The sequence below is a fragment of the Ipomoea nil genome, unplaced genomic scaffold (assembly GCF_001879475.1).
Source record: "Ipomoea nil cultivar Tokyo-kokei standard unplaced genomic scaffold, Asagao_1.1 scaffold1421, whole genome shotgun sequence".
Classification (NCBI taxonomy): Eukaryota; Viridiplantae; Streptophyta; class Magnoliopsida; order Solanales; family Convolvulaceae; genus Ipomoea; species Ipomoea nil.
Window position 1 is genome coordinate 6,532,554 of NW_017617849.1, and position 26,915 is coordinate 6,559,468.

General features: G+C 34.6%; 1 protein-coding gene across 27 annotated transcripts; it reads left to right on the forward strand.

Annotated features, from left to right (window-relative positions):
- Nucleotides 1–240: 240 nt before the first annotated feature.
- Nucleotides 241–25,274, forward strand: LOC109187944 (eIF-2-alpha kinase activator GCN1). Of its 27 annotated transcripts, none has more exons than XM_019338359.1 (62): nucleotides 242–562; nucleotides 1,574–1,950; nucleotides 2,033–2,164; nucleotides 2,343–2,724; nucleotides 2,889–3,035; nucleotides 3,205–3,389; nucleotides 3,514–3,640; nucleotides 3,736–3,809; nucleotides 3,960–4,036; nucleotides 4,181–4,217; nucleotides 4,306–4,469; nucleotides 5,902–6,085; nucleotides 6,381–6,458; nucleotides 6,556–6,675; nucleotides 6,795–6,854; nucleotides 7,197–7,352; nucleotides 7,461–7,560; nucleotides 7,666–7,676; nucleotides 7,733–7,894; nucleotides 8,387–8,680; nucleotides 8,801–8,917; nucleotides 9,021–9,122; nucleotides 9,202–9,351; nucleotides 10,099–10,263; nucleotides 10,352–10,528; nucleotides 11,347–11,469; nucleotides 11,961–12,041; nucleotides 12,142–12,258; nucleotides 13,075–13,247; nucleotides 13,446–13,523; nucleotides 13,671–13,818; nucleotides 14,674–14,796; nucleotides 14,982–15,038; nucleotides 15,124–15,234; nucleotides 15,309–15,500; nucleotides 15,576–15,749; nucleotides 16,671–16,781; nucleotides 16,924–16,993; nucleotides 17,217–17,295; nucleotides 17,531–17,633; nucleotides 17,703–17,873; nucleotides 17,960–18,082; nucleotides 18,194–18,307; nucleotides 19,701–19,807; nucleotides 19,897–19,948; nucleotides 20,041–20,147; nucleotides 20,237–20,296; nucleotides 20,380–20,494; nucleotides 20,642–20,752; nucleotides 20,843–20,980; nucleotides 21,059–21,181; nucleotides 21,289–21,360; nucleotides 21,698–21,810; nucleotides 22,051–22,209; nucleotides 22,320–22,416; nucleotides 22,497–22,682; nucleotides 23,725–23,919; nucleotides 24,006–24,185; nucleotides 24,292–24,424; nucleotides 24,595–24,673; nucleotides 24,784–25,004; nucleotides 25,050–25,274. In XM_019338359.1, exons 1-61 carry the CDS (start codon nucleotides 448–450, stop codon nucleotides 24,824–24,826), a joined length of 7,911 nt encoding a protein of 2,636 aa, XP_019193904.1. In that variant the 5' UTR covers nucleotides 242–447; the 3' UTR covers nucleotides 24,827–25,004; nucleotides 25,050–25,274. The 27 variants fall into 27 exon arrangements, with proteins under 27 accessions (XP_019193922.1, XP_019193928.1, XP_019193929.1 ...); XM_019338365.1 differs by lacking the exon at nucleotides 7,666–7,676 and having other exon boundaries at nucleotides 243–562; nucleotides 7,713–7,894; nucleotides 8,387–8,398; nucleotides 8,441–8,680; XM_019338360.1 differs by lacking the exon at nucleotides 7,666–7,676 and having other exon boundaries at nucleotides 7,713–7,894; nucleotides 22,051–22,136; nucleotides 22,268–22,416.
- Nucleotides 25,275–26,915: the final 1,641 nt, after the last annotated feature.

Sequence of the window (26,915 nt, forward strand, 5' to 3'; positions counted from 1 at the left end):
TAGATACCCATCTACTTGCATGGATCAACCGGCTCAAGCCAAGAACCAATGCGAATAATTGAACTTAGAATTTGATGGTTACGAAATCAATTGTTCGACCAACTTAGTTGGCTCACCCGATAAATACATAATATTATTAATTAATTTTAAACATAATAAGTATTAAAAGTTTTTAATATAAAATATTATTTGATCATTTTGAAAGCCATACTAGTTTGGTTATATTCCAATATCACCTTAGAACCATATTGAACTAACACCTCACCACATCATTAGCAATCTAAAACCCTAAAGCTAAAAACTTTAAAGCTCAACTTCACAGAGTCCTGAACTCCTTTCCTACCCATTCCGCCGGCGGACGCCATATAATTTGGCGCAATCAGAATCAATAGATTCGAGCACCTCCGAGTCACTCCCGAGTCAACTGTCTGAACTGAATCCTAACTCATGGCAAATCCAGTGGAGTCACTCGCTTCCATTGATTCATCAGTGCCAACCTCATCCACCAAGCGTCGAGTTCAGATCTTCCGCGATGAGATTCCATCTATTCTCAGCGGTTCAGGTCAGCATTTCCACATTCACACTCTATTTTGGCACTACTATGTACTACTTATTACATTATATATATGCACCAATCGGTTCTGTGTAAATTGAGGTTTTCATTTTTATTTTTATTTTTTATTTTTTATTTTTTAGAGCAGATTGTTGTTCATCTTCAGTATTTTAATCTACATTTTAATAATGGGAAAACGTTATGCTTTTATATCAATGCAGTTTTTTTTTTTTTCCTCTTGATTTCCACGTGTGTGTATTTGCTTTGGCTTAGCCTTATGATCCCTGAGTTCATTTGAATTGGAGTTACTATTTATTCGTTGCAGTTTGGTGTGAGAATGTTCTGTTTCTGTAATAAAGTAAATATGCATTATTTGTTGTGTTAGAGGTTGGTAAACGATCAAATTATGAGAAATGAGGATATCAAGCAGCATTATATGCATTATTATAATGCTTATAGCTTCATATAATTCCCCTTGTTGCAAGCAAACATATATGCATGTTTGCAATCTCTAGATGGGGAAGAATTCAACAAGTTATCAAATAAAGGAAGCCTAAAGACCAATTTGATCAATTTATAGGACTGCAGAGCTACGTATAGTTATGGGGACAATTTTGTTAGTTATTTTAGTAAACAGGTGGAAAATTCTGGATTGATGTGAATGCTTGAAACTTGAACAAAGTGAGGCTTTTGCATCTATCTATTGCTAGAAGCCTAGAATGAAGCAAACCCTTGCTCACAAAAGAAAGCTTAAAGAAAAACAACACTTAAGGCTTGCAATGATTTACCCTCTATATTGATACTTGTTTAGATATTGGTAAATAGAAGCTAGGGATTGATGTTGAGACATATGAAGTGCCTGTTGATACTGGTTTTTTTTTTTTTTTTTTTTTTTTTTTTTTTTTTTTTTTTGGTTATAATAACCTATGCGTTTAACATTATACTGCAGCATCTCTACTTTCATTTGTATCTTTTATACTTAAATAAAATGCTGATGTAATCTTTTATATTAATCTGCAGAAATGACGACTGAGATGGCATCCGTGTTGGTAGATTTAATTTTCAAGACATTATTTGTTTATGATGATCGAGGATCAGTTAAAGCAGTAGATGATGTGGTAATAAAATCTCTGAGACAAGTAGCATTTATGAAGAGTTTTGCAGCAACCCTTGTACAGGTTATGGAAAAGAATTTGAAGTTTCAGTCGCATATAGGCTGTCACAGACTTCTGAAGTGGTCTTGTCTCCTCCTTACTGAAAGTGAGTTTAGCTCAGCATCAAAGAATGCATTTTGTAGAGTAGCACAAGTGCAGGCATCAATTCTTCATATTGGTATGCAAGGATCACTCCGTGTAAGAAGAGCCTGCAAACAGACATTTTTCTTTTTGTTCTCAAAGGTCTCATCTCCTAAAACTTTTGGCTTATTCTGGTTTGAAGTATGCCTTTTAAAGTTATTAACTTTGTTTTATTCTCTTTCAGTTACCAGATATTTATGGAAGTTATATGGAAGAACTTAGGGATTCGAGGATCTCATATAAGGATTGCCCTGAAATTGTACTGTTGATGTTAGAATATTCAACACTGAACCCTTCTTTATTTGAGAAGTGGAAGGTAATATCTGCTTGCTATTGATCTATTACATCATTGGGGATGCTAAAGATGGGTTTTCTATGCCTAGTATTTTATGGGTTTGATCATATTCTATGTAGTTGTAACTATGGAAAAATGTTTAAATGATACAAGTTTTACAACTTTACCGTATCTAATATTTTGTTCCTATATCATACAGCAAGTATTTCTTGACATGTACACCAAAGTGGTTCTAAATGCAAGAGAAAAGCCTCCAAGGGGCCTCAGTGAGGCCTTCTTTCCATTATTTACTCATCTATCTCATGAAGATTTTAAAAGTACTGTCATCCCGCTGTCTGTCAAGATGTTGAAACGGAACCCTGAGCTTGTTTTGGAATCAGTTGCAATCCTTTTACAATCTGCCAACCTTGACTTGAGCAAATATGCTGTTGAGATGCTTGCAGTGGTGTTAACACAGGCAAGGCATACTGATGAAGGAAGAAAAACTACTGCGTTATCCATAATACGATGCTTGAGCACAAAGTCTAGCAGTCCAGATGCTCTTGAAGAAATGTTCAAAGCAGTCAAATCTGTAATTGGAGGTTAGTTTTTTTAACTTAATATTTTGTCATGGTTTGGTAATAATTTTAATTTACTTTAGAAATTGTTTGTTTGTTTTGTTTTTTTAGTGGGTGTGGGGTTAGTTTAGTTAATTGATAAAGCGGTGCTGTTAGTTAGCATTTGACTGGTTTTGAATCTTTGGCAGGTTCGGAAGGAAGGCTCACGTTTCCCTACCAGAGAGTTGGTATGATTAATGCACTGCAAGAAATGTCTAATGCCCCTGAAGGAAAATATCTTACCAGCTTATCAAAGACGATTTGTAGTTTTCTTTTGTCCTGTTACAAGGATGATGGTATGTTTTGATTTTTATTTTATTGGTCTATGTGTTACGTGTATGTCATTCCTACATACGTTCATCTAAATGTCTGTATGCCAAGTTTTTATTCATATTTCACAGGTTACACTTTTATTCTATCATTTTCAGCTTATTGATCTATGTTTTGGGTTGTGTGCATATCCAGGTAATGAAGAGGTAAAGCTTGCAATTTTATCTTGTTTTGCTTCTTGGGCAGCAAGATGTGCAGATGCTATTGATCAGGGTGTTGTTTCCTTCATTTCAAATGGGCTGAAGGAGAAGGAAACGTTGAGGAAAGGTCATCTTCGATGTGTTCGACTAATTTGCAAGAACATTGATGCTGTTCCTCGGGTAAAGGGGATATATATAGTTTTTTTTTTTTTTTTTTTTCTTTTTTTTAATCTGCCTCATTGTATTGGGTTTCCTGGCTGTCATTATATTCTACATTATATAACTGTCAATGTACTTGTTTCAGATTTCATCTTTGCTGGCACCTCTTCTCCAGCTTGTTAAAACAGGTTTCACCAAAGTAGCACAACGTTTGGATGGAATTTATGCACTTTTCTGTGTTGCAAAAATTGCTGCGATAGATGTTAAAGCAGGTTTCTTTTGGATTTCTCACCTCAATTTCTATGGGTCTGTGTATATATAAAGTACTCTAAAGTGCATTCTTACTTTTGTGATTCCCTTTCTGTAGACGAGACTGTAATGAAGGAAAAGATTTGGGCTTTAATATCACAGAATGAACCTTCATTGGTACCAATTACTATGGTAAGTATTCAACAAAAACTCGCTAGTGTTATTTTGAATCTTTGTATTTTCTTTGAATACTTGTTAGATTTGGCAGATAACTTTTAATCACTATGTAGTTCATTGCTCCCTTTCATTTGAGTCTTAAACATAATTCACTCAATTCTTCAGGCCTCAAAATTACCAATTGAGGACTGTATGGCATGCCATGACCTTTTTGAGGCCCTTCTGATTGACCATCCTCAGAGGTATGTTTTTCATAATTTGATGGATAACAATGGATCCATTTTCATTAAATTATATGGATAACTGCTAACGACATAAGATGTGCTCCTACACTGAAAGTCTTAATCTCATTGTAAATGAATGTTTGTCTTTTGTGTATTCTTCAGGATGTTGGAGACTTTTCCTGTCAGTACATTTGTGCAGGTTAATTTAGTAATACATGCTTGAACATCACTTTTCTTTCAATTGTTGTTTTCTGCTGATTAGTAATCAATTATGGATTTATGTGCAGTTTATACTATTTGTACTTTGTCATCCAAGTTGGGCTGTCCGGAGAGCAGCTTATAATTCTGTGAAAAAGATTATTGCTGCTATCCCACAGTTATCTGAAGCCATAATGCTTGAATTTTCAAATTATCTCTCCGCTGTTGGTGAAAAGGTTCTTTTGAAAACAAGGTGAGTTCCAACAGTTCAATGCCACTTGCTTGTAGCAAATCTGGTAACTATCACAATTTGGTGAGTCTGAAAGTAAGCGGATTACCTAGAAGTGTTTGGGTAGAGGGTAGGATTGGTAATCATGGCCATTGGTATTTGATAGCTTTCCAAATTTTACTTGCTTGGGATGGTATTGAAAGACAAAAGGAATGACTTTATCCTTTCCTTTCTTTATCTCCTGAATCAATGGAAAGAATGGTAATTCTTCCTCTTTCTTCTGCCTCTTTCGCCACTATCCCTCCCTCCTGACCTTCTCAGCCCCTTTGGTACCTTGTTTATTGGGTGGAAGTACTTTCTCCACTTTCTTTTGCCTCCTTCACTCTTTCCCTCCCTGAAAGTAGGCTTGGGAGTAGAGGCTGGAGAGAGTTGTTTGGATAGGTGGGGGTTTTATAAAGAAAAATGCCGATTTCAGCAAGATCCCTCAGATCATCAACATCCACTCTTTGAATGATTGGAAAACCTGACCCAATTTGAAAAATCAAGTAGACATGTGGCAGCTATGAGATACAATCCAATTAATGGCTTGAAAGAGAAGATGAAAACTCTGACTATTTTGTATTAGTAAAAGCAAGACTATATTGCATTCAAGAACCAGTGTTTGAAGTCAACAAAGCCAAGTTCACTATGAAACATAGTATGCATCTCCTTGGTTTTGCAAAAAAAGATGGAAAAGATGACAACGAATCCAGTCCCTCTGGTAATGTGATTAGTTCAAATAGTTGAGGTAGAGAGCAATGGATATAATGTGAAGATTGGAGGCTTCTCTTCAGAAAGATAAGATGAACAGTGGTGGTGATGGTGGTGGAGGGGGAGGAGGTGCTCAGATGCCATGTTGTAATAGAGAAAAGTTCAAAATTATAATTGATTCCCATTCCATCTTTCAAAAAAAAAATTTTGATTCCCATTCCTATCTTTTGTACCAACAATATGTTTAATTTTATTTTTTTTTTGCTGAAACCAATCTTGATTCCCCATTCTTATGATTCTGATTGCACATGTTTTTTCAACCAAATGCCTGCCTATTGACTTACTGGGGGCTGGGTGGGGTTCATTGATGCACTGATGTTTGCTTGGTCACATCCAAAGATTTGACAAAATTTTATCCTGGCTGTCAACTTTCTGTGGCCCTTCTTTATCTTGGAGAAGCTGTGTTGATAAATTTTCTTCTCCTGTTTTGCATTTCAAATTACATATCAAATAACTGATTCATCACATAAGATAGTATTTAAGGTTCTAAGTAACTGAAGATCTTTCTACTCCTGTTTATTGTCATTCCATTAAGGTAAAATGAGTTGGCTTATTATTCTTTCATGGTAGTCTTAGAATGTTGATTCATTATTCACATGTTTTCCCCCCTTCAAAATCAATGTTATTAACTACTTCTGGCTTATAGTGACACAGACAGCTTATCAGACAACCAAGTTCCAGTCCTTCCATCTGTTGAGGTTTTGGTCAAGGCTTTAGTTGTCTTATCACCTGCAACTTTGTCTGCTGTGCCACATGTTTGCAAGCAAATTTTATTTTGTTCGCATAATCCATGCCTCATTGGCTCAGCTAAGAGAAATGCAGTGTGGAGGGTAAACACTTTGGCATTTCAGTCTCTCTCTGTATGTGTGTGTGTGTGTATTTAATTGAAGCTTGGTATAGTAATTATAGTTTTTTTTTTTTTTTTTTTTTTTTTTTTTTTTTTTTTTCTCTATAAATAGTATCTTTAATTTGCATGTTTGAAAAATATATTGAGCATTTTTGTCAATTCCACTGGCTATGTCCAGTTTCTGGTGCTTCCTATTTTTTCAGTTCCGCTATGGTCTATACTCTAGCACATGCTTGTAGTGTCTAATATTTCTGCTCTCTTCCTTTTTATTTTCTCAGAGGGTACATAAGTGTTTGCAGAGACAAGGCTTTGATGTTGTTCATCTTCTTTCCACTGATGTTGCTGGCTTGTGTCAGGTGAATAACTTAATTGATTTTATGTGGACTTCTTTGTTTTGACCATTGCTGAATGCTGACTTTAATAAAACCCAAAATCTCTTTGTGGTATTTCCAGGGCTTGCTGGGCTCAAGGGGACTGATGAGTCAAAACCATTTTGAGCAAGAAGCAGCAATAAACTCATTTTCAACTCTGATGTCTATAATTCCTGGAGAAACTTATACTGAATTTGTTAAGGTTATCTGCTTTGTTTTGTGAAGTTTTGATTTTTTTTTTGTAAGTAATTCATGAAGTTCTTAGCTTATTAGTTTATTACTGCTTATTGTGAGTTGAAACTTGTGTTTAATCTTCTGCAGAACTTCAATGACCTTCCAGACCGTCATGCACATGATATGTTTTCAGAAAATGACATTCAGGTCGATTCTTACCCTTCAAAATGTAGATCAATTATGAAAGGATAATTGCACTTATGCTCTTTAAATCATTATTAATTTTACTGTCATTTACCTGAGTTCATCTTTATTATAGTGGTTTTTATCATTCATGTGTTTGTGGCACCTATAATTGTAGTATCTTCTTTACACTTCAAGTGTATTAAATCCAAGTCTTTTATATGTGAAATGAAATGTATTGTTTTTTAGTGCTAAAAAAGCCTATCATCCTCACTGTGAATGCGAAATCTAAAAGATACCATTATCTTTTAGTTTTTACTTAGCTTTAGATGCTCTAATTTATGTTCTCTGTATGTACTACAACTGGCTTTCTCATGCTTGTGTTATTTTATTCAGATCTTTCGTACTCCTGAAGGGATGCTTTCAACTGAGCAAGGAGTTTATATTGCTGAATCCATTTCATCTAAGAACACAAAACAACCGAAAGGCCGTTTCCGAGTCTATGATAGCAATGATGACCTGGTAACTTCATTTACCTTTTCTTCTTCTTTTGTGTATGTCTGTGTGTTCTCTTTTTTAGAGTAATCTTTTCCCTCTGCTTTCCTCATTGACTTTGAACTTGTGGCGCAGGACAAAGGAAATTCTAATCGTTTGCAAAGACACGAGCTTTCTAGCAAAGATGCAACTGTTGTAGGGAAAAAGGATGGCGGAAAGTCAACTAAGAAATCTGGTTGGTCATTTTGCTACATTTATTTGTTGCATTTAAAATTTAATTCTTTACTCATAATTGTTCTAAATAGCCTAAAAATTTCGGTTTTATAATATCAATTGTTAGGCATTTATTTTAACTATTTTATTTATATTTTTATTTCCTTCTTTTAGACAAGGACAAGGATAAGGGAAAGACAGCTAAGGAAGAGGCACGTGACATGCAGCTTAGGGAGGAAGCCTGCATACGAGAAAGAGTGATGGTTGTGCAAAATAATCTCTCTTCAATGCTGAAAGCTCTAGGAGAAATGGCCATAGCCAATCATGTTTTCACACATAGTCAGCTACCTTATTTGGTTAGTATTCTGTGGGTCTGCTTTTTAATTCATCTGTAGATTTGACTAACAGTTAGGAAATATTTATGTTACACCTTGGGTTGCACGGCCAAAATGAAAACTGAAAAGAACCAGAGAAGAGGGGAAAATAACTTATATTGTGATTTATGCTGCTAAAGACTTTATAATCTACTTTCATAAGTTTTCTACTCTAGGTAGAAGGTCTCAGGTTTAATCCTCATTCCGTTTAGATGTACCAAAAACTTGTGATTTATACTATTCAGTATGCTAGAATGCCATTTATACAATTATATGTAATATGTAATTATATATAGTATACTACTAAAATGAACACTTTTTGACTGTTAAACTTTGGGTGTCTGGTTTGTGTTCTAGAAGAATATAAAATAGAAGTGATAATTTTGGGATGTAAATATGTAATCTTCATTATACTTTGTTACTTTTTTTTTTTCCTCAAAAAAATTAACTTTTGTTGTTGCACTATGATTATAGTTCAAGGTTATCGATCCTCTATTATGTTCACCAATAGTTGGTGATGTGGCATATGATGCGCTGGTGAAGCTCTCAAATTGTGTTTCCTCCCCTCTCTCCAACTGGGCTCTTGAAATTGCCACTGCTTTGCGTCTAATTAGGACAGAGGATGCCAATGTCCTATGGGCACTATTTCCGTCAGCCAGTGAGGAGGCCAATGAAAAGCCTGGTCTCTTTGTGCGAGTAGTAAATGGCTTATCGTTTTCCTGTAAATCTGGGTCTCTTCCTGTGGATTCGTTTACTTTTGTTTTCCCAGTAAGTTAACTTATTTTTTGAATGTACATTATTTGACTCTTTTTTTTTTTTTTTTTTTTTTTGATGTTTGTTTTTTCCTGTCTTTTATTCATTTCCTTTCACTTCCCTCTTGGTATGCAGATAATGGAGAGGATACTGCTGAGCTCTAAGAAGACGAGGCTGCATGAAGATGTTCTCCAGATAATTTTCTTACATTTGGATCCTGTTTTACCCCTTCCTAGGGTTCGAATGCTATCAGTTACGTCCTTGGCTCTGGCTCATTTGCCAATGTGTTATTCTGTGTGATTGTAATATTATTTTCTAATTGAATGATCTCTTATTCTTATGCTATCATCTGCAGGTTCTATATCATGTTCTTGGTGTTGTTCCTGCTTATCAAGCTTCCATTGGACCATCACTAAATGAATTGTGTCTAGGTTTGTCAGCAGCAGAAGTGGCACCAGTACGTGTAATGAATATTAGTTTCTTCTTCAAGTTATCATGTATAACATCTCATGCTTGTTGCTATGTTCTCCCTGCAGGCCCTTTCGGGTGTTTATGCCAAAGATGTTCATGTAAGAATGGCGTGCTTAAATGCAGTTAAATGCGTTCCTGCTCTTGCTGGCCACTCTATTCCTGAAAATATTGAAGTTGCAACCAGCATATGGCTTGCTTTACATGATCCTGAAAAGGTCAATTTTTTTGCTGAGAGATTTCTTATTTTGTCATGCTGATTGCTTACACAGTTTTTGAGTACTTCATTTACTTAGCAGGCGGTTACATCTTGGTTTTAGTAGAGGGCTTCATACTGATTGATAGTTTGCAGAGACAAGTGTTGTTCAAGGAATCAAACGTTAGGTCCAAACTTAATGTAGGTCTAAACTTTCAATTAAGTGTAATGACTTCAAGAGAGTCCTGACTGAAACGATAAACAGGTTTTGTTTGAATTATTAAGTAATAATTTTGAGAGCATATCCTTGTTGAAATGAGAAGTTGATAGTTGTAAGGACTAAAGAGAATTTGAGATTCCATAAAATACCCAGATATGTTGATAAATGATGGTTGAATTGGATGTATAGTAACTAGTTCTAGATCATGACTTTGAAATCATAAACTCTAAAATTGAAGCAGAGCAGATCTGTAAGTATAGAGTGTTTTTTGCATACCTTTTAACTGTTGTTTCAAGTCATCAACATGGCTTAGTATGGTGATGTTGCGTTGGAGATTGGGCTTCTAAGTTATAAAGGAGGTTGCACTAATTGTCACCATTTGTGGTTGCCATTGCCTTTTCCATGATGTCAATCTTCTGTTGCATTCTCAAAGTTCTATGCTATGTCATGGTTTCAATACCCATAGTAAAATCTTGAAAGTACCATTTTTAAAAAATGTGAAATTTCTTCTTTTTTCTACCCATAGTAAAATCTTGAGGTTTTTTGCAGTCGGTTGCTGAAGCTGCAGAAGACATATGGGACCACTATGGATATGACTTGGGGACTGATTATTCAGGAATCTTTAAGGCATTTTCAAACATCAACTTTAATGTTAGGGTTGCTGCTGCAGAAGCATTAGCTGCAGCTTTAGATGAAAATCCTGATACAATACAGGTGATTTAACTTGCCTTGCTTTTTGGAAAAGACCACCAATTTTCAACCTGCTAATTCATTTTTTGCCATGATTTTGATATTGATATAGGAGTCATTATCAACTTTATTCTCACTGTATATCCGTGATGCTGGTTTTTCTGAGGACAATATTGATGCTGGTTGGATCGGCAGACAAGGGATAGCATTGGCTTTACATTCTGTGGCTGATGTGCTTAGAACCAAAGATCTTCCTGTTGTTATGACATTCCTAATATCACGAGCGCTGGTAATCTTTTATTTTGTTATATACAAGGTTTACATGTTTGCTATGTAGTTGGCATCTTGATGTGCTCCTTCCTGATAACGGGCTATGTATTATCATTACATGCTTTAAGTTTGTTCTTTATGCTTAGCTCTCTCTCTCTCTCTCTTTGAAATAGTATGAGAAATCTGGTTGACTCATTTAAGTGTATGGTTCAGTTAAAGTCTTAAAGAATTAGAACTGTCTACTGGTCCACTGGATGACAATTAATGTTCTGGTTCAGTAATTGAGAAATTTGTTGACTGCTTTAAATTGGTTTCTCTGGATTTTGTGGTTTGAAGCCTAGTACAAAAAGTAAGTGCAAATAAAATTTCATTAAGAAAGGATGACAATTAGTGTGCTGCTTGCACCTAAAATAGTGGTCTTGGGTAGGTTGACCTGAAAGCTTTGTTTTCCATTTTTTTTACCTTCCAATTGTCAAGAGAGCTGGAGAATTCTTTGGTTACTAAATAGGTCCATACTTTTCTATGAATCAAGTGAGTTGAATTGGGTTCTGTAATGTTAATTTTAATTTATAACTTATCTGTTTCTATACTGATGTAGTGACATTTCTTTGGTCAGAAAAGATATTATGACTTCCCTTCCATTTCCTTTTGCTTCATTGACATCCGGATAAATAACTGAGCTATGTCTTTTCATGTTATCCATGGAAACTTTAGGAGCTTTATTTATTTATTTACTTGTTTTTAAATTGAATAGGACACCAAAAATTCTCTGACCAGAATTTTGTTCGTTTTAATGGCTCTGAACTTTGTAACAATATGGATGCTATTGAGTTGCAGGCTGATCCTAATGTGGATGTTAGGGGAAGAATGATTAATGCTGGTATACTGATTATTGACAAGCATGGGAATGATAATGTGTCCCTGCTATTCCCAATTTTCGAAAACTACTTGAACAAAAAGGTTGTGTTTCTGGAACCTTTGCTTTGAACATCCTATTATTTGGCTAGTTAATTGCACTGCTCTCATACATATGTTCATGCTTTTGTATTCTTTATGGTATTTAAGGGTGTGATCTACACAGAAAATTTCCATTCTTTTGGAAAAATAGAAAACAAAAATGGAAAAGTGGAGTTTGTATTCAAGTTGAAATATTCTCCAACTGGAAAATGGAAAAATATTCTCCATTCTTCCAACAGGAAAATGGGAAAATTGTTTTCCAAATGGAAAAAGGCGGATGACCAATACCGGGGGTACTTTTTATCCGTCTTTTCCTTTTGAAGTGTTTTTATTTTTTTAATTTTTTAATTTTCTGATTTTCCAACTTAAAGATTGGAAAAAATGGAAAACTATTTTTTGCCCTTTTTATTCTATTGAGTTGTGAAGGCAGCAAATTTATTGAAAGGTGATTAAACTAGAACTGTTCATGACCAAACACTTGTGTTATTGTCCAGGCATCTGATGAAGAGAAATATGATTTGGTGCGGGAAGGTGTTGTAATATTTACTGGTGCTTTGGCAAAGCATTTGGCGAAGGTGAGAAATTAGTGTGTTATGTATATTATCTAAAGTAACCGAGGTGTTGGACTACCATTCCAATACTCTTTTGACATGTATATTTTGGATTTTGGAATAGGATGATCCTAAGGTCCATGCTGTTGTTGAAAAGTTGCTGGATGTACTGAACACTCCTTCTGAAGCTGTTCAACGAGCTGTCTCTTCCTGTTTGTCTCCACTAATGCAATCAAAACAGGTTCTCAAGAGAAGTGTTGATTATTAAATTGCAAAGAACGACTTTTATTTATGTATTTATATTTTTTTTGTTTAAATCTTTCTTTTGTAAGTTATTGATTAAATTCTAAGCTCATTATCTTTTTATTACATGTATGTGTCCATTTTTAATACTACACATAACGTGAAATTCCTCTTCCTAATGATATTTATCAAGCTTCTTTATTTGGTAGATCATGGAATTGGTGGATTTGAGCCTCATCAATATGCCTCGAAAGTGACATAGTCAAGCCAAGTCTCCCATTTAGCAAGCTTCTATTATCTTAAAATAGGGCCTCTAATTTGTTGTAAGATACAGAATCAGATTTAATACTGTTAGGAGCTGTACCTGATTCTGGCTTTGAAGAATGTTCCAATGATTCTAGGTTTCTGTTGCATATTGAATGTGTTCATATCAAACAAACTCAACTCAACTCAACTATGGCTTAACTGCAATCCAGTTTGGTACCCCCTAGATTGCACTTCTAATGTATTTCTATAATCTGGTCTTTCTCCTAAGCCCTTCTATTTTATCAGTGATATACAATAGCTTTGTTTTGGGCCTTGTGGCTAAAGCCCCTGTTTATTACCCTTACCCTTGTTTCCTTGTATTTTTTTTTTTTTTTTTTTTCTGATCAGCCAAAAGTGAAGTTGAATGAATTTCTTATTGTTTATCTACTATTTCTTATTTTTACTGCACTTTTCAAATACAAAATATTTTCTATTCTCACCATTGATCTTTTTTTTTTTTTTTTTTTTTTTTTTTTTTTTTTTTTAATTTCCTTTTTACATTCATCAGGAGGATGCACCTGCTCTTGTTTCTAGGCTTCTAGATAAATTAATGAAGAGTGACAAATATGGGGAACGCCGAGGAGCAGCTTTTGGACTTGGAGGGGTTGTTAAGGGTTTCAAAATTTCCTGCATAAAGAAATATGGTATCATTACAACCTTGCGTGAAGGATTTCTAGACAGGTCAGTAGTTTTTTCCAGTATTGATTTGTTGTTACATTAAGTTTTGATTTTTCCTGGTGGGTTAGCTGATGCATTTGCATTTCCATGTCTGTACTTTTTCTACTTGAAAGGCACCATGATTGTGTACCTGAATCTTTTTTTGTTTTTTTGTTTTTTTGTTTTTTTTTTTTGTTTTGTTTTGTTTTTGTTGTTTTGCAGGAATTCTGCTAAATGCCGTGAAGGAGCATTATTAGCATTTGAATGCTTCTGTGAGACACTGGGAAAATTGTTTGAACCGTATGTCTGCTCTGACTAAAAGATATCCTCCCATTTCATTCTAGATAGTCTGTGTTTCAAATGATGATGGGAGGTGTATACCAGTATATAATTAAATGTTAATTGAAAAATCATTATCTCATCACAGTCTCCCTCTGTTTCCTGCAGCTATGTAATTCAAATGCTACCATTACTACTGGTTTCTTTCTCTGATCAAGTGGTTGCGGTCAGAGAAGCTGCAGAATGCGCTGCTCGGGCAATGATGTCTCAATTGACTGCTCAAGGAGTGAAACTAATCCTTCCATCACTGCTAAAGGTTCTATTATACATCCTTTATTTTTCATCTGTGTGCTAATAGATAATTACTTGTAGTAGACTCTTGCATGGATGCATATTGAGAGTGTTTTCTTGTAATATTTGGATTTCTAGCTGTGTACATATGTGGTCCGTGCCAAATTTACTGTTCAAAGACCATCACTTTCTGAGTAACATTTATTGTGACAAACTAGCCATGCACCAGTAAACTCTTCAGCCTTTTGTCTTTGGCCACACTCAAAAGTCTATTCATTGAAATTTTTGTAATTTATAGAGGTATGCTCCCACCTCTGCACCTGTCAAATTGGAAAAAGAAATGAAAACAACCCTAGCCATATTTTGGAACCAGTTCTGTATATGAAGAAAGCTATCCCAATCTCTCTAACTTTCCCAGTCTTTTTTCTATTTTTCATGAGTTCAATGGATTTGAGAGCTTCTCCAAGGGTTTGATAAGTTATGCTTGCTCCACTAGAAAGTTTCAGATGTTACAAAACTGTACTACATGCACTATGTAAATGGGTTAATGTATTGAAATGTGTTTTCATTTGTGATTCTTTAAATATGCTGCATCACTTTTATTGATTGACTCCCATTCTCCATTTTCTTACTTTGTCCTCTTTGAGGTGCATTTAAAATATTTTAATTCCCTTTTTTTGACAAGCCAATTATTCTGCCATTTGCTTCTCCAATTATCCTCTGTGCCACATTTCTTTTCTTTAATGACCTTATTGTGCTCATTCTGTTCTCATACTTTGTATTAGTGGTATTGCCTGTTTCTTTTTATTCTCTACCTGTATTATGTATTGTAAATATTTTATAGTGGAGATGCGTGTTTACAATATTCTTATTATATCAGGGCCTTGAAGATAAAGCTTGGAGGACAAAGCAAAGTAGTGTTCAACTTCTTGGTGCTATGGCATACTGTGCGCCACAGCAGTTGTCACAGTGCCTCCCTAAGATTGTGCCAAAGTTAACAGAGGTTTAGTTTTAGATTTCTGAATGTCTTGTTATTCCCTATTGATGAGGTGCATTTTTCAAGCTATTTGTAAAAAAAATGTTGAATGCATACATTAAATTCATACATAAAACCAAAAGGCACATGCTATAAACTGAACAGAAAAAGCAACAAATTTTCAAGCTGGCCTCAGTTGTTTGTTTTTACAGGTCTTGACTGACACTCATCCCAAAGTTCAATCAGCTGGACAGACAGCACTTCAGCAGGTGAAAAAGTTCCTTGTATCCAAATTTCTATTAATTTTTTATTCTCTTCTTTGTTTTACAAATTTTGATATTTTGTTGCTTATAGGTAGGGAGTGTTATAAAGAATCCCGAGATATCTGCTCTTGTGCCTACACTTCTGATGGGCCTTACAGAACCCAATGAACACACAAAATACTCCCTTGACATACTCCTCCAGGTTTATACTGCTCTGCCTTAGTTTTTCATACGTTTACAATTTTGGAAAGACTTATGCATATTACTTTATTGCAGACAACTTTTATTAATACAATTGATGCTCCATCTCTGGCATTGCTGGTACCAATTGTCCATCGAGGCCTTAGAGAAAGAAGTGCTGAAACTAAGAAGAAAGCTGCCCAAATTGTTGGGAACATGTGTTCTTTGGTCACAGAACCAAAGGACATGATACCTTATATAGGATTGCTTCTTCCTGAAGTTAAAAAGGTACTGTAAATTAGTTGAGGTGAATAGACCTTGGAGAGAAAATATGGATTTATAAACAGTCTTTATATTCATTAGGTTCTTCTGGATCCTATTCCTGAAGTTCGTTCAGTGGCTGCAAGAGCCATTGGCTCTCTTATAAGGGGAATGGGTGAAGAAAACTTCCCAGACTTGGTTCCTTGGTTGTTAGATACTCTGAAATCAGATGGCAGTAATGTTGAGCGCTCAGGGGCAGCACAAGGCCTTAGCGAGGTAAAAATGCTTTTTACTTTGCCACTGTTGCAGTTTCTTTTTCAAATTTACCGTATTTTAGGATTGTTATCTGTTTCACAATTTGCAATCAGTTCTAGACTTTTAGCCAACTACAGAAGGCCTTTCTGCTGTCCTTTTGCTATCTGAACTTGCTCATATTTACTTCCAAATTGGTAATTCTTTGAAGAATGAGGTTTTAATCACTAGATGCTCATTGTGTAAATATTTGCAATTAACAGCATTCATTGTTTATATAATTTAGTACTTCAATTAGAAAGTATCTTTTCCACCCTTTCTTTGAACCTTGTCAATGATCGAACTTGATATTAAATTTTTCTGCCATCAGAGGAAGTGTTATATACAAGTTGGGTACATACATATATACTTTTATTCAGTTTTTTCTGTTACAGATATAATAGAAATTGCATTTGCAATACTGACTCATGATAATTCTATTCAATGCCTAAAGTTATGGTATTATATAAGAATTCAATTGAATTGGAATATCACCAACTATGTTCTTATTTGCAAGTATGTTGTTCTTTTTGCTTGGATTTCTTGAAAATTGAAATAAATAAATAAAGGTTCTTTCTTAAAATTGAAAATACAATGTTTCGTTTTGGCTATATAAGCCATATCATAAAATTTTGGCTATTGGAGTGGAACTAGCCAACTTGGACTATTGAAAGCAATCACTGTTCTTTATTACTTTGAACTGCAAAAGACTAGTTTTGAGATTTAATATGTGGGTTTAGAGTATCAACTATTGTTTTGTGCTTCATATATCTTTTGCTTTTTTGTTGCTGGGATTTAAATGGTATCTCTGTGATATTCTTTATTATGCATCTGCTCTTTTTTCTCACTTGGACTAAATTTTTGACAATTGACATATAATTATGCCAACTACATTTTCTTTTATAGGTATTGGCTGCACTGGGTTTGGAGTATTTTGAGACCATACTTCCAGATATTATTCGGAACTGTTCTCATCAAAAGGCATCAGTTCGAGATGGCTATTTGACACTCTTTAGGGTATGCTCTAATGGTTTTAGTTTTCTTGCCCTTGCACTGTTTTTTTATTTTTATTTTTTATTTTTTATTTTTTATTTTTTTTTTTTTTTCCTTCTTGAATCATTCTGGATTTCAAATAGCTCTGATGATCTTTCTTTTTTAGTATCTTCCGAGATCTTTAGGTGTCCAATTCCAGAACTATTTGCAGCAGGTTCTTCCAGCAATTATAGATGGTACACACTCTCCCTATCTTTCTCTCTGTCTCTTCACTCTTGCACCTGCAAACAATAGGTGCAGTAGTTGTTAAGAATTCATACACACACAATTAGAACATCTGAACCTCAAGTTAAATATCTTGTATGCTTATTTTTCCTTCACGAGGTCACTGGTAAATGGGCTTGTCATTGTTTTGGTGCTAATTCTTACTATAATATCTGCTGATGCTACATTCCTCAGGACTCGCCGATGAGAATGAATCTGTGCGTGATGCTGCACTTGGTGCTGGCCATGTTTTGGTGGAGCATTATGCAACAACGTTAGTTTTAAAAATCCCTTAAATCTGGTTTTATGCTGCAACCAAATATTTTATTTTGATGCGGATGTGCTTTTATAATGCCTCCTGTTTAAGTTGCCTAGTGGGAAAATACTATGCAGTGTTTTTCGTCATTATTATGGTTTTTGAACTAATAGATAATTGTCAATCTATAGGTGTTATTTTCAATATTCACTTATTGAAACTTCATTTATTTTTTGCCCTAAATAATATGTAGATCTTTGCCTCTGCTTCTTCCTGCTGTGGAGGAAGGCATTTTCAATGACAATTGGCGTATTAGGCAGAGCTCTGTGGAATTGTTGGGTGATCTTTTGTTTAAGGTATGCATTTATAACTTAAGAGGGTTTTTTATTCATAATTTTTGTTTTTATAACGTCAATTATCTACAGGTTGCTGGGACATCTGGAAAAGCTCATCTTGAGGGTGGTAGTGATGATGAAGGTTCTAGTACTGAAGCTCATGGACGGGCAATCATTGAGGTACTTGGAAGGGAGAAGCGTAATGAAGTTCTTGCTGCAGTGTATATGGTTCGGACTGATGTCAGCATAACTGTGCGCCAGGTATTATTGAAGTCAATAGTTTATGGTCGCTTCAATGGAACTGTTCCCTTGTAATTAATGAACTAAACTTAACTCTTATTTTTCAGGCTGCATTGCATGTGTGGAAAACTATAGTTGCAAATACTCCTAAAACTCTAAGGGAAATTATGCCAGTTTTGATGAGCACATTAATTAGTTCTCTTGCTTCCTCATCCTCTGAGAGGCGACAGGTTATTAATATTTTTGTAATGTGTTACCAGAGGCTGCCTTGATAAGCATGGTATGAAAAATTTGCAAAATTTGTAAATATGAATATGAATTTTGTTGCTTGTGCTTGCCAGGTTGCCGGACGAGCACTGGGTGAGCTTGTTAGGAAACTCGGAGAAAGAGTGCTTCCATTAATCATTCCAATATTATCAAAAGGTCTAAATGACCCTAACCCTAGCAGAAGACAAGTGAGTCTTTTTACCCTTTGGGCTATTGTTTTGGATCTTTTATTGAAAATTTGGTCATTGTTATTGCCTGCTCATTTGAAGCCTTTTCCGTTTTGTTTTCTAACCAATAATCAGTTTTTTTTCTTCTTCTAAGTTCTAATGCTTTATGCATGCACATACAAAATTACAAACAGATCCATGTATACATTTTTATTTAAGATAAATTTATCCGTTCTGCATTTGGTACCTGATGCTGCTTTATTGATATTAGCATTAGGAAACCAGAATGCTCTCCAAACACTTGGCTGAATGAGAAATATATGGTTGATATAGAATTTTCATATCATGCTTCAATTTCCTCTCTGGTATGTGCATGAATGAAAATGTCTATGATAAATAACTTCTATCATTGTACATGTGTACATAATGAATAATAATTCTAATGTATCAACTGGATGTGTATTTTAAGCTAACACTTAAATGGGACATTGTATAGCTGCTTCTCAAATTACTAAAATCCATATTTGTCACTAGAAGTAAGTGTAGGTCCACAAGGACCGTAGCTTATCGGTGGAGTCTAAACAAATGTTTACTAGACATGTATTTATTAACTTATATTTTTATGCCTCTAGGGTATTTAGTGTGCCTTGCAAGGAATAGTTTGAGTTTGAATGCTTGAAGTCTAGAACTTGCTTCCATAAAACTTCCGAAGACTCGAAGAGAGCAATGTCTAGGAATCATCATATACTGAGTATACTTTAAATTGCAAGATATAAACTATAGTTATGGTGATGATTGATTTGGATTTATTCTTTTCTCTACTATAATCCAATGCTTCACATTGGTCATTTTCACATAATCGAATTGTATCTTCAGTCAACTAATTTGGTAGGGAATCATTGTGCAGGAATAGGCTTTAACTTACTGATCTTGCTCAGTGTTTTGAAAGGTCTAATGGGTTTGGATGTAACAACACTAAGGTGAAGTAGTATGCCCCACTGACAGAGATACAATACATAGTATCTTTTAGCCCTTTGTTTTATAAATTCTTCAATGCTTGTAGAAAATGTTTAAGGGAGATGAGGTGGGAGATATATGATTTTTAATAATAGGTACATAGATGGTATTATTTTTGTAATGTTGTGTTATGCAACCTAGAAAACTCACCTTTAGCCATCATCATTCTCATTTGTGTTGCTTTCATTTTGATTGCCTACAGCCCTTCTTAGTTTAGTTTTTACTTGGAATAGTTTGAATGGATGTCATCTTTTCTTGGATAGAAAAGTTTTGCTTATTCTGCTTTGTTGTCCAACTGATTGAACTCTGGAGTGATATCTTCTTCTTTCTCTTATTCACTATTGGTTGAATTCTTCAAATCTACCAAAGCCTTTAATGTAATGGAACTTGGTTTCAGGGTGTTTGCATTGGTTTAAGTGAAGTGATGGCAAGTGCTGGGAAGAACCAGTTGCTGAGTTTCATGGACAAGCTTATCCCTACCATTCGGACAGCACTTTGTGATAGGTTTGAGATTGTTTACTTGTATTGAAGGAAGCAATTTTATTTCTGCTTTCTTGTATGCAAAATTTCTTACTGATTTTCTGATGTTATAGCATGCCTGAGGTTCGTGAATCAGCAGGGTTGGCATTCAGCACTCTCTACAAGGTACCACTAGTTAGTTCTTGGTGTGTTGCCATACCAGTTTTTATATTTTAAATATTAGTTTGATGATGAATTGATGATGGTTCCTTGTGTAGACTGCTGGAATGCAAGCAATTGATGAGATTGTTCCGACACTTCTGCATGCTCTGGAGGACGATCAAACCTCTGATACTGCTCTGGATGGTTTAAAACAGATTTTAAGGTTGAAAACCATTTGCAAATGTGTATTTTCTTACATTTCTGCCTGGGCACCTTTTCTGATTTTTAAAATGTATTGGATGTTTCTTTCAGTGTCAGGACCAGTGCTGTGCTGCCTCATATCCTTCCCAAGCTTGTCCACCTTCCTCTTTCGTAAGTACTGTGTCTGTTTCTTGTAGCGTTTTGTATACTAGTATTTCTTTATTATTCACAAAGATCTTTGGTTTTATATCCAGTGCCTTCAATGCACATGCTTTGGGAGCTTTAGCAGAGGTTGCTGGAACTGGTCTTGATGCCCACCTTGGTACCATCCTTCCTGCTTTACTCACTGCAATGGGCTATACTGATATGGTAGGAACCTATTTTTTTATGCCATAATGTCATTTACTTGGTTTCCTCTTTCACATCATTTAAATTTGAGTCATTGCTTAAGTTCATTTGTGTTTTGTTTTTCATTGCATAATTTGCATGTGTCATGCTTTCACCTTGAAAATATAGGAGGTTCAAAGCCTTGCCAAGAAAGCAGCAGAAACTGTTGTCACTGTAATTGATGAGGAAGGTATCGAGTCTTTGCTGTCAGAGCTTCTCAAAGGAGTTGGAGATAGTCAGGCATGATTTATTGTTTTACATAATGATAATGCAACTTTCTTTTCTTTGTATTCCATTCTTCAGCTCACTATTTAAGTTTTATTCTTCCAGGCTTCAATCAGACAAAGTTCTGCATACTTAATTGGATATTTATTCAAAACCAGTGATTTATATCTTGTTGATGAGGCTCCAAATTTGATATCCACCCTGATTATTTTACTAAGTGATTCAGATTCAGCTACCGTGACGGTATTATTTTGATTCATTGCATGACATTTTTATAATGCACTTCAATGTACTAGTTTATCTTACCATGCTCTTTTACAGGTCGCTTGGGAAGCATTGTCTAGTGTGATACGTTCAGTTCCTAAAGAAGTTCTTCCTTCGTATATAAAGTTGGTCCGTGATGCAGTATCAACATCCAGGGATAAAGAACGTAGGAAGAAAAAGGTAAAGGAGTGTGCATTTTACTCTAGATGGTGGTACAATCTGTTTATTGTTTATGCTTCCTGTTGATTTACAATTTTTAAATCTAAGCGGAGTATACAAACATGCAGGGAGGACCAGTTCTAATACCTGGTTTTTGCCTCCGGAAAGCTCTTCAACCTGTGCTTCCTATTTTCCTCCAGGTATTCCTGCTTATCTTTTGTTTGTGAACTTAAAGTTTATATTGAAATTTATTTCAAAAAAAAAAGTTTACATTGAAAGAATCTCTCTTCATTTGTATACCAAATTTTCTAATATTTAATAATTATGGCAGAGAAATCCTTCCAAGAATTATTATATGTAAGAAACTAAGTATAATCTATTAACCATAGTACCATACATAAAGATTGTTTTTATTATTGCTGTTGTCGTTTTTGGAATCTGTTTCGCATTATTACAAGCATTGGTAACAAGTATTAAAAATGCAAGATTGTTGAGCTTTGATTGCATGGTTATGTGAATTTCCTTTATTATCTGTAGGGTCTTATAAGTGGATCTGCTGAATTAAGAGAGCAAGCAGCTTTGGGCCTTGGAGAGTTAATTGAAGTGACAAGTGAGCAAGCATTAAAGGAGTTTGTCATTCCAATCACGGGGTATGAGCTGTTACTATAGTTCTACACACTGCTAGTTTTGACTATGAGACTATTAAAAGTATTGCAACCAACACAATAAGCTATACGTAGACATTATGTTGCCAATTTATGGTATGCTGTGAACTATGCCCTTTATTAGTATATATCAACTATAAAACAGTCCTCTACTTGTCTGTACCTTTGGGTCATCAGTGTAAGGGCATTCTAGATTGCTTGTTCATGAATTGTTATTTGGTGTAGGCCGTTGATTCGTATAATAGGGGACAGATTCCCATGGCAAGTGAAAAGTGCAATTCTCTCAACTTTGAGCATCATAATACGGAAGGGTGGGTTGGCCCTAAAGCCTTTTCTTCCCCAGCTTCAAACAACATTTGTTAAGTGTTTGCAGGATAATACAAGGTTAGCTTTTAATACTTATGGTTTTTCAGCTTTTTTTGAGACTCGTTTATTCTGTTAGGTTCGGTACTTCGATGTATATTCCTAGCTCATGCTATGCAAGTTGTTTGCAGGACTGTTCGATCAAGTGCTGCTCTTGCCCTTGGTAAACTAAGTGCACTCACAACTAGGATTGATCCTTTGGTTGGTGATCTTTTATCTGCTTTACAGGTGACATACTTCATCTTATGTATTTTTTTCTTTTCTTTGGTTTTAACCTTCAAAATCTAATATTGTGGTGATATGGGCAGCAGGCTTCAGATGTTGGAATTCGTGAGGCTATTTTGACTGCTTTGAAAGGAGTGATCAAACATGCTGGCAAAAGTGTGAGCAGTGCTTCTAGAACACGTGTCTATACACTCTTAAAGGATTTGATATACAATGATGATGACCAGATACGAATTTGTGCTGCCAGCATATTGGGAATCATATCACAGGTTAGACTTGCTATCCCACATATATCAATTTCAAATTATTTGTTTAGTTAACCTGAAATGACATAATCGAACATCTTTTTGTTGTAATCCCTTTACTGTATACTAACGACTAACAAGAACCAATCTGTATATTTAAAAAATTAATTTCCACATTTTCATCTTCTTCTGTTTTTGTGTCATTTTGTTTCTTTTGCAATTCATTTTACCCTTAGAGGATGTTTCGTTTACGGAATGTCAGAAACTCAGAAAGATTACCCCCAAAACATTTCCTCCTGCACATTACCAAGAATGTGCTCAATTTCTTTTTGTCAGGACAATTTGTGTTTGGTTAAGATTGTGGGAAAGCAAAATTTACCTGTTTAGTTGAGGGTTATCTTTTACTGTCAGGATAAACATTTTACTTTAATGCCCTTAATATGTATATATTTATATACTTATAAATAAGAAATGATTATATTCAAATATGCAAATAAATACACATATAGATGTATATATACATACACATATATGTGTGTGCGTGTGTATTTCAAAGGGCAAAAATAGAAAATTTCCAGGGTTATCTCACAATACTTAGTATTCAAATTTCCTTGTATATTAAGAGTTATGACACAACCTAAACCAAACAAGAGCATATATCATTAGGTTACCCACATTACCAGGGTTATGCAACGTAACCCGTAGCAAATGCCCCCTTAGGGGAGATTTGGTGACTAACGAGGTGGATTTTGGTCCAGGGACTATAGGAAATGGAAACGCAGGGTGTTTGACATTTAAATTAACAGTGTGGGGAGTTATGTTTTTACTCATGCACTATTTCCTTGAATATGTTTCCAATTAGGCTAGATGTGTTTGAGAGGATATCTACTAATATTTTGAACAATTCAGCCATTGTTAAAGCCATTTTGAACTATTATAATGCATGTTGGTTTGCCTGAAGAAAGAATATTTGTCATTTCTACTACTTCCCTATCAATTCTAATTATAATAGAGTACGTTGTTAATGATGCTTACTTATCCCAACTTTGCTTTGATATTTCTCCAGTATTTAGAAGATGAAGAAGTTCTTGATTTACTTAATGAGATCACAAACTCAGCATCGTCTTCTACCTGGTGCACAAGGCATGGAGCAGTACTTACAATCTCTTCAATGCTAAAGCACTCTCCTGCCATCATTTGTACTTCATCATCATATGGAGCTGTAGTAAATTGTCTCAAAAGTAGCTTAAAAGATGAAAAGGTATTAGGATTCCTTTACACCATTATTCTTTTATCATGTGAAATGAGAACTGCTTCTTAACATTTAAATAATTCTTTGTTTATTAGTTCCCGATCCGTGAAACATCCACACGAGCATTTGGAAGACTTCTATGTCATCAAATTCAGAGTGATTCTTCAAATGCTTCTTCACATCTGGAAATTCTTGGATCTATAGTATCAGCCATGCAGGATGATTCAAGTGAAGTCAGAAGACGAGCTTTGTCTTCCCTTAAGATAGCTGCCAAAGTTCGTATTTATACTCATAACCTACTTTACTCGGAGCTGTGTTATTGTATTTTATCAATTTATGTATTCATGTGGAGGATACTAAACCATTGCTTTTATATTGCAGTCTAACCCTAGTGACGTAATGATCCATGTATCAAAGTATGGCCCCGTACTAGCTGAGTGCATGAAGGATGCAAGTACACCTGTCAGAGTTGCCGCTGAGAGATGTGCCTTGCATGCTTTCCAATTGACTAAAAGTAAGGAATTCTTTCACAGTTTTTCCTACCATGCTTCTAATATTTATAAATCATGAATTTATTTGTCCATATTTTTACTTTCAAGCTACTTGGTAAAGACAACACAACTTGTTTTCAAATTTTTGGAACTGTCTTATGATCTTAATTGTTGGTTGAACCGTGTTTTTCAGGTGCAGACAATGTTCAAGCTGCACAAAAGTTTATCACAGGTTTGGATGCTAGGCGGATTGCAAAGCTTCCAGAATATAGGTGAAGGCTTATTAACTGTTTTTGAAAATGATATTGGCTTGCAAACCTAGACTGACATTTCTTATAGACACTGGCTCGCTTATAATATTTTGTCGACTTTGTTGGTGCAGTGATGTTAGTGAAGACAGCGACATTGATACTTCCAGCGGTTAAAACCAGATTTTGCCTCCCAATCATATTTTTTCGTTTCGCAGTTCAACAATGGCTGAGGTTTTGCGTTGAAGTTTCCATGACCACTTGTGACTACAGGAATGTGATCGAAGTACATAGTTACATGTGGGATATACATACAAATATTCAAGAAATCTTTTCACCAATTTTGTAGCCATTTATACTATATATATATATATATATATATATATATATATATATATATATATATATATATATAAGGATCATAAACTTGAAGGAGGTCCCGAGGTCGAACTCCAAAATCATGATATAAATTATTGTATGATTCACTGTAGATATTCAATCATAGTGTTGTTGAAGCATCAAGGCTTGGTGGTTATTTGGGAATTCGTTAAAAGAAAGCTTTTTATGTCAATTTTCAAAGGACTTAAAAGAGGGTTTCCAGCTGATCACCATTGCATTTCTCTGAGTCCAGATTATGGTCTACCACTAGTTTATTTACTGCATTAAGAAGCCTTTTGCCCGTTGCCTGGCACTAATCATGGCTGCAACATTGAAGGAAGGTTTCATTTTGTTAAAAAAAAAAAAAAAAACAAAACAAAAACTAGATATTATGACTATAATATAATTAACACAGAATTGTTGCTAAGGTTAGCCACCGTCTCCAGCAAATTATACTGTGGATTATGGTCTATGTTCTAATGTGGACTACTGATAAATTTTAGCATATTGAGTATACCGTGGATTATGGTCTATGTTCTAATGTGGACCACTGATAAGTTTTTTTATGTACTTAATATACTCCTTAAAAAAAATGATCATTTGATATACTACAAATGAATTCTTAATACACAAAAAATCATCTTTTATTAGTGAGTAGGATTATTGTCCTCACTAAGTTGGTAGTGTAAATGGTTGTGTTATTATTTTTTAGATACTCGCTTGAGTTGTTAACTTTTTAAAATTGTTACGATATATAGAGTTTTGTTTGGAAATTTGAAAAATAATTTTTGGAACTATTTTTTGAATTTTCTCATATTTGAATATTTTTAAAAAATAAAGTTAAATGAAAATATTTTTATTGTCAACGTAAAAAATTGTCTTCTTAAATTTTTAGTTAGAAGATCTTTTTTTGATTCTTTAATTTTTCATATTTATCTTTTCTTTCATTTATTTTTAAGTTAATTTTCATATTATGATTCACACCACCACAACTACATAACCACCACCACACTAGCACCGCCACTAGCACCATCACCACCAAATAGAAAAATATAATTTTTTAACTTTCCATCAAACAGAATTAGATAATTTTTTAACCTTTAGTTAAACATTAAAAAATTAAATTATTTTTTGTAAAATAAGTTATTTTTTAAAAATCATTTTTCAGATTTTCAAAAAGATGGTTTAGTTGGTATATAAAATGTATATATATTTATAAAGTTAAATACATAATTTGTACTAAAAAATTGGAGATAAATCTCTGTTTAAAAAAAGAAAAAAAAAAGAGATAAATCTTCTAAATACTAAAATGGCGAATAAAATGAGATAGTCGGAACAATTATTATGATCAGTATCCACTTAGACCTAGAGTCATTGACTACTTTGACTGTCGGTCCGACCTGTCTCACTCTATTTAAATAGAGAGTGAGTTTTGAAAATAGCAACACGTCAAGGTGTGAACTTTTTGGCCCGCCCCACCCTACTTAAGTCCGCGAACTTGACAGGTCGCGGGCTGTCCGCTGCTTTTATATATATATATATATATTAAGGAAAATGCTACATGTATTATCATTTTCTACTCTCTAACTTTTACTCTCACATACAAAATCATGTAAACACTTGTATAGAGAATTAGAGACCCACATGAAGAAAGAAGTCTATCAGTGTTCGCCACATCAGGAAGTAAAATTTAGGGAGTATGATTTGAGAATTTATGTAGTAGAACTAATTTGGGAGTCTATGTAGTAGAACTAGTAATAAGACAAATATACCCAACAGAGTAGCTCTCTCTTTGTGGGTAATTTTTTTGAGATAACCTGATTCAATTTCCACAAGTGACGATTCTCGTTGTGTCTCTCGAAACAAGCGGAGATTAGATGGGTGGATC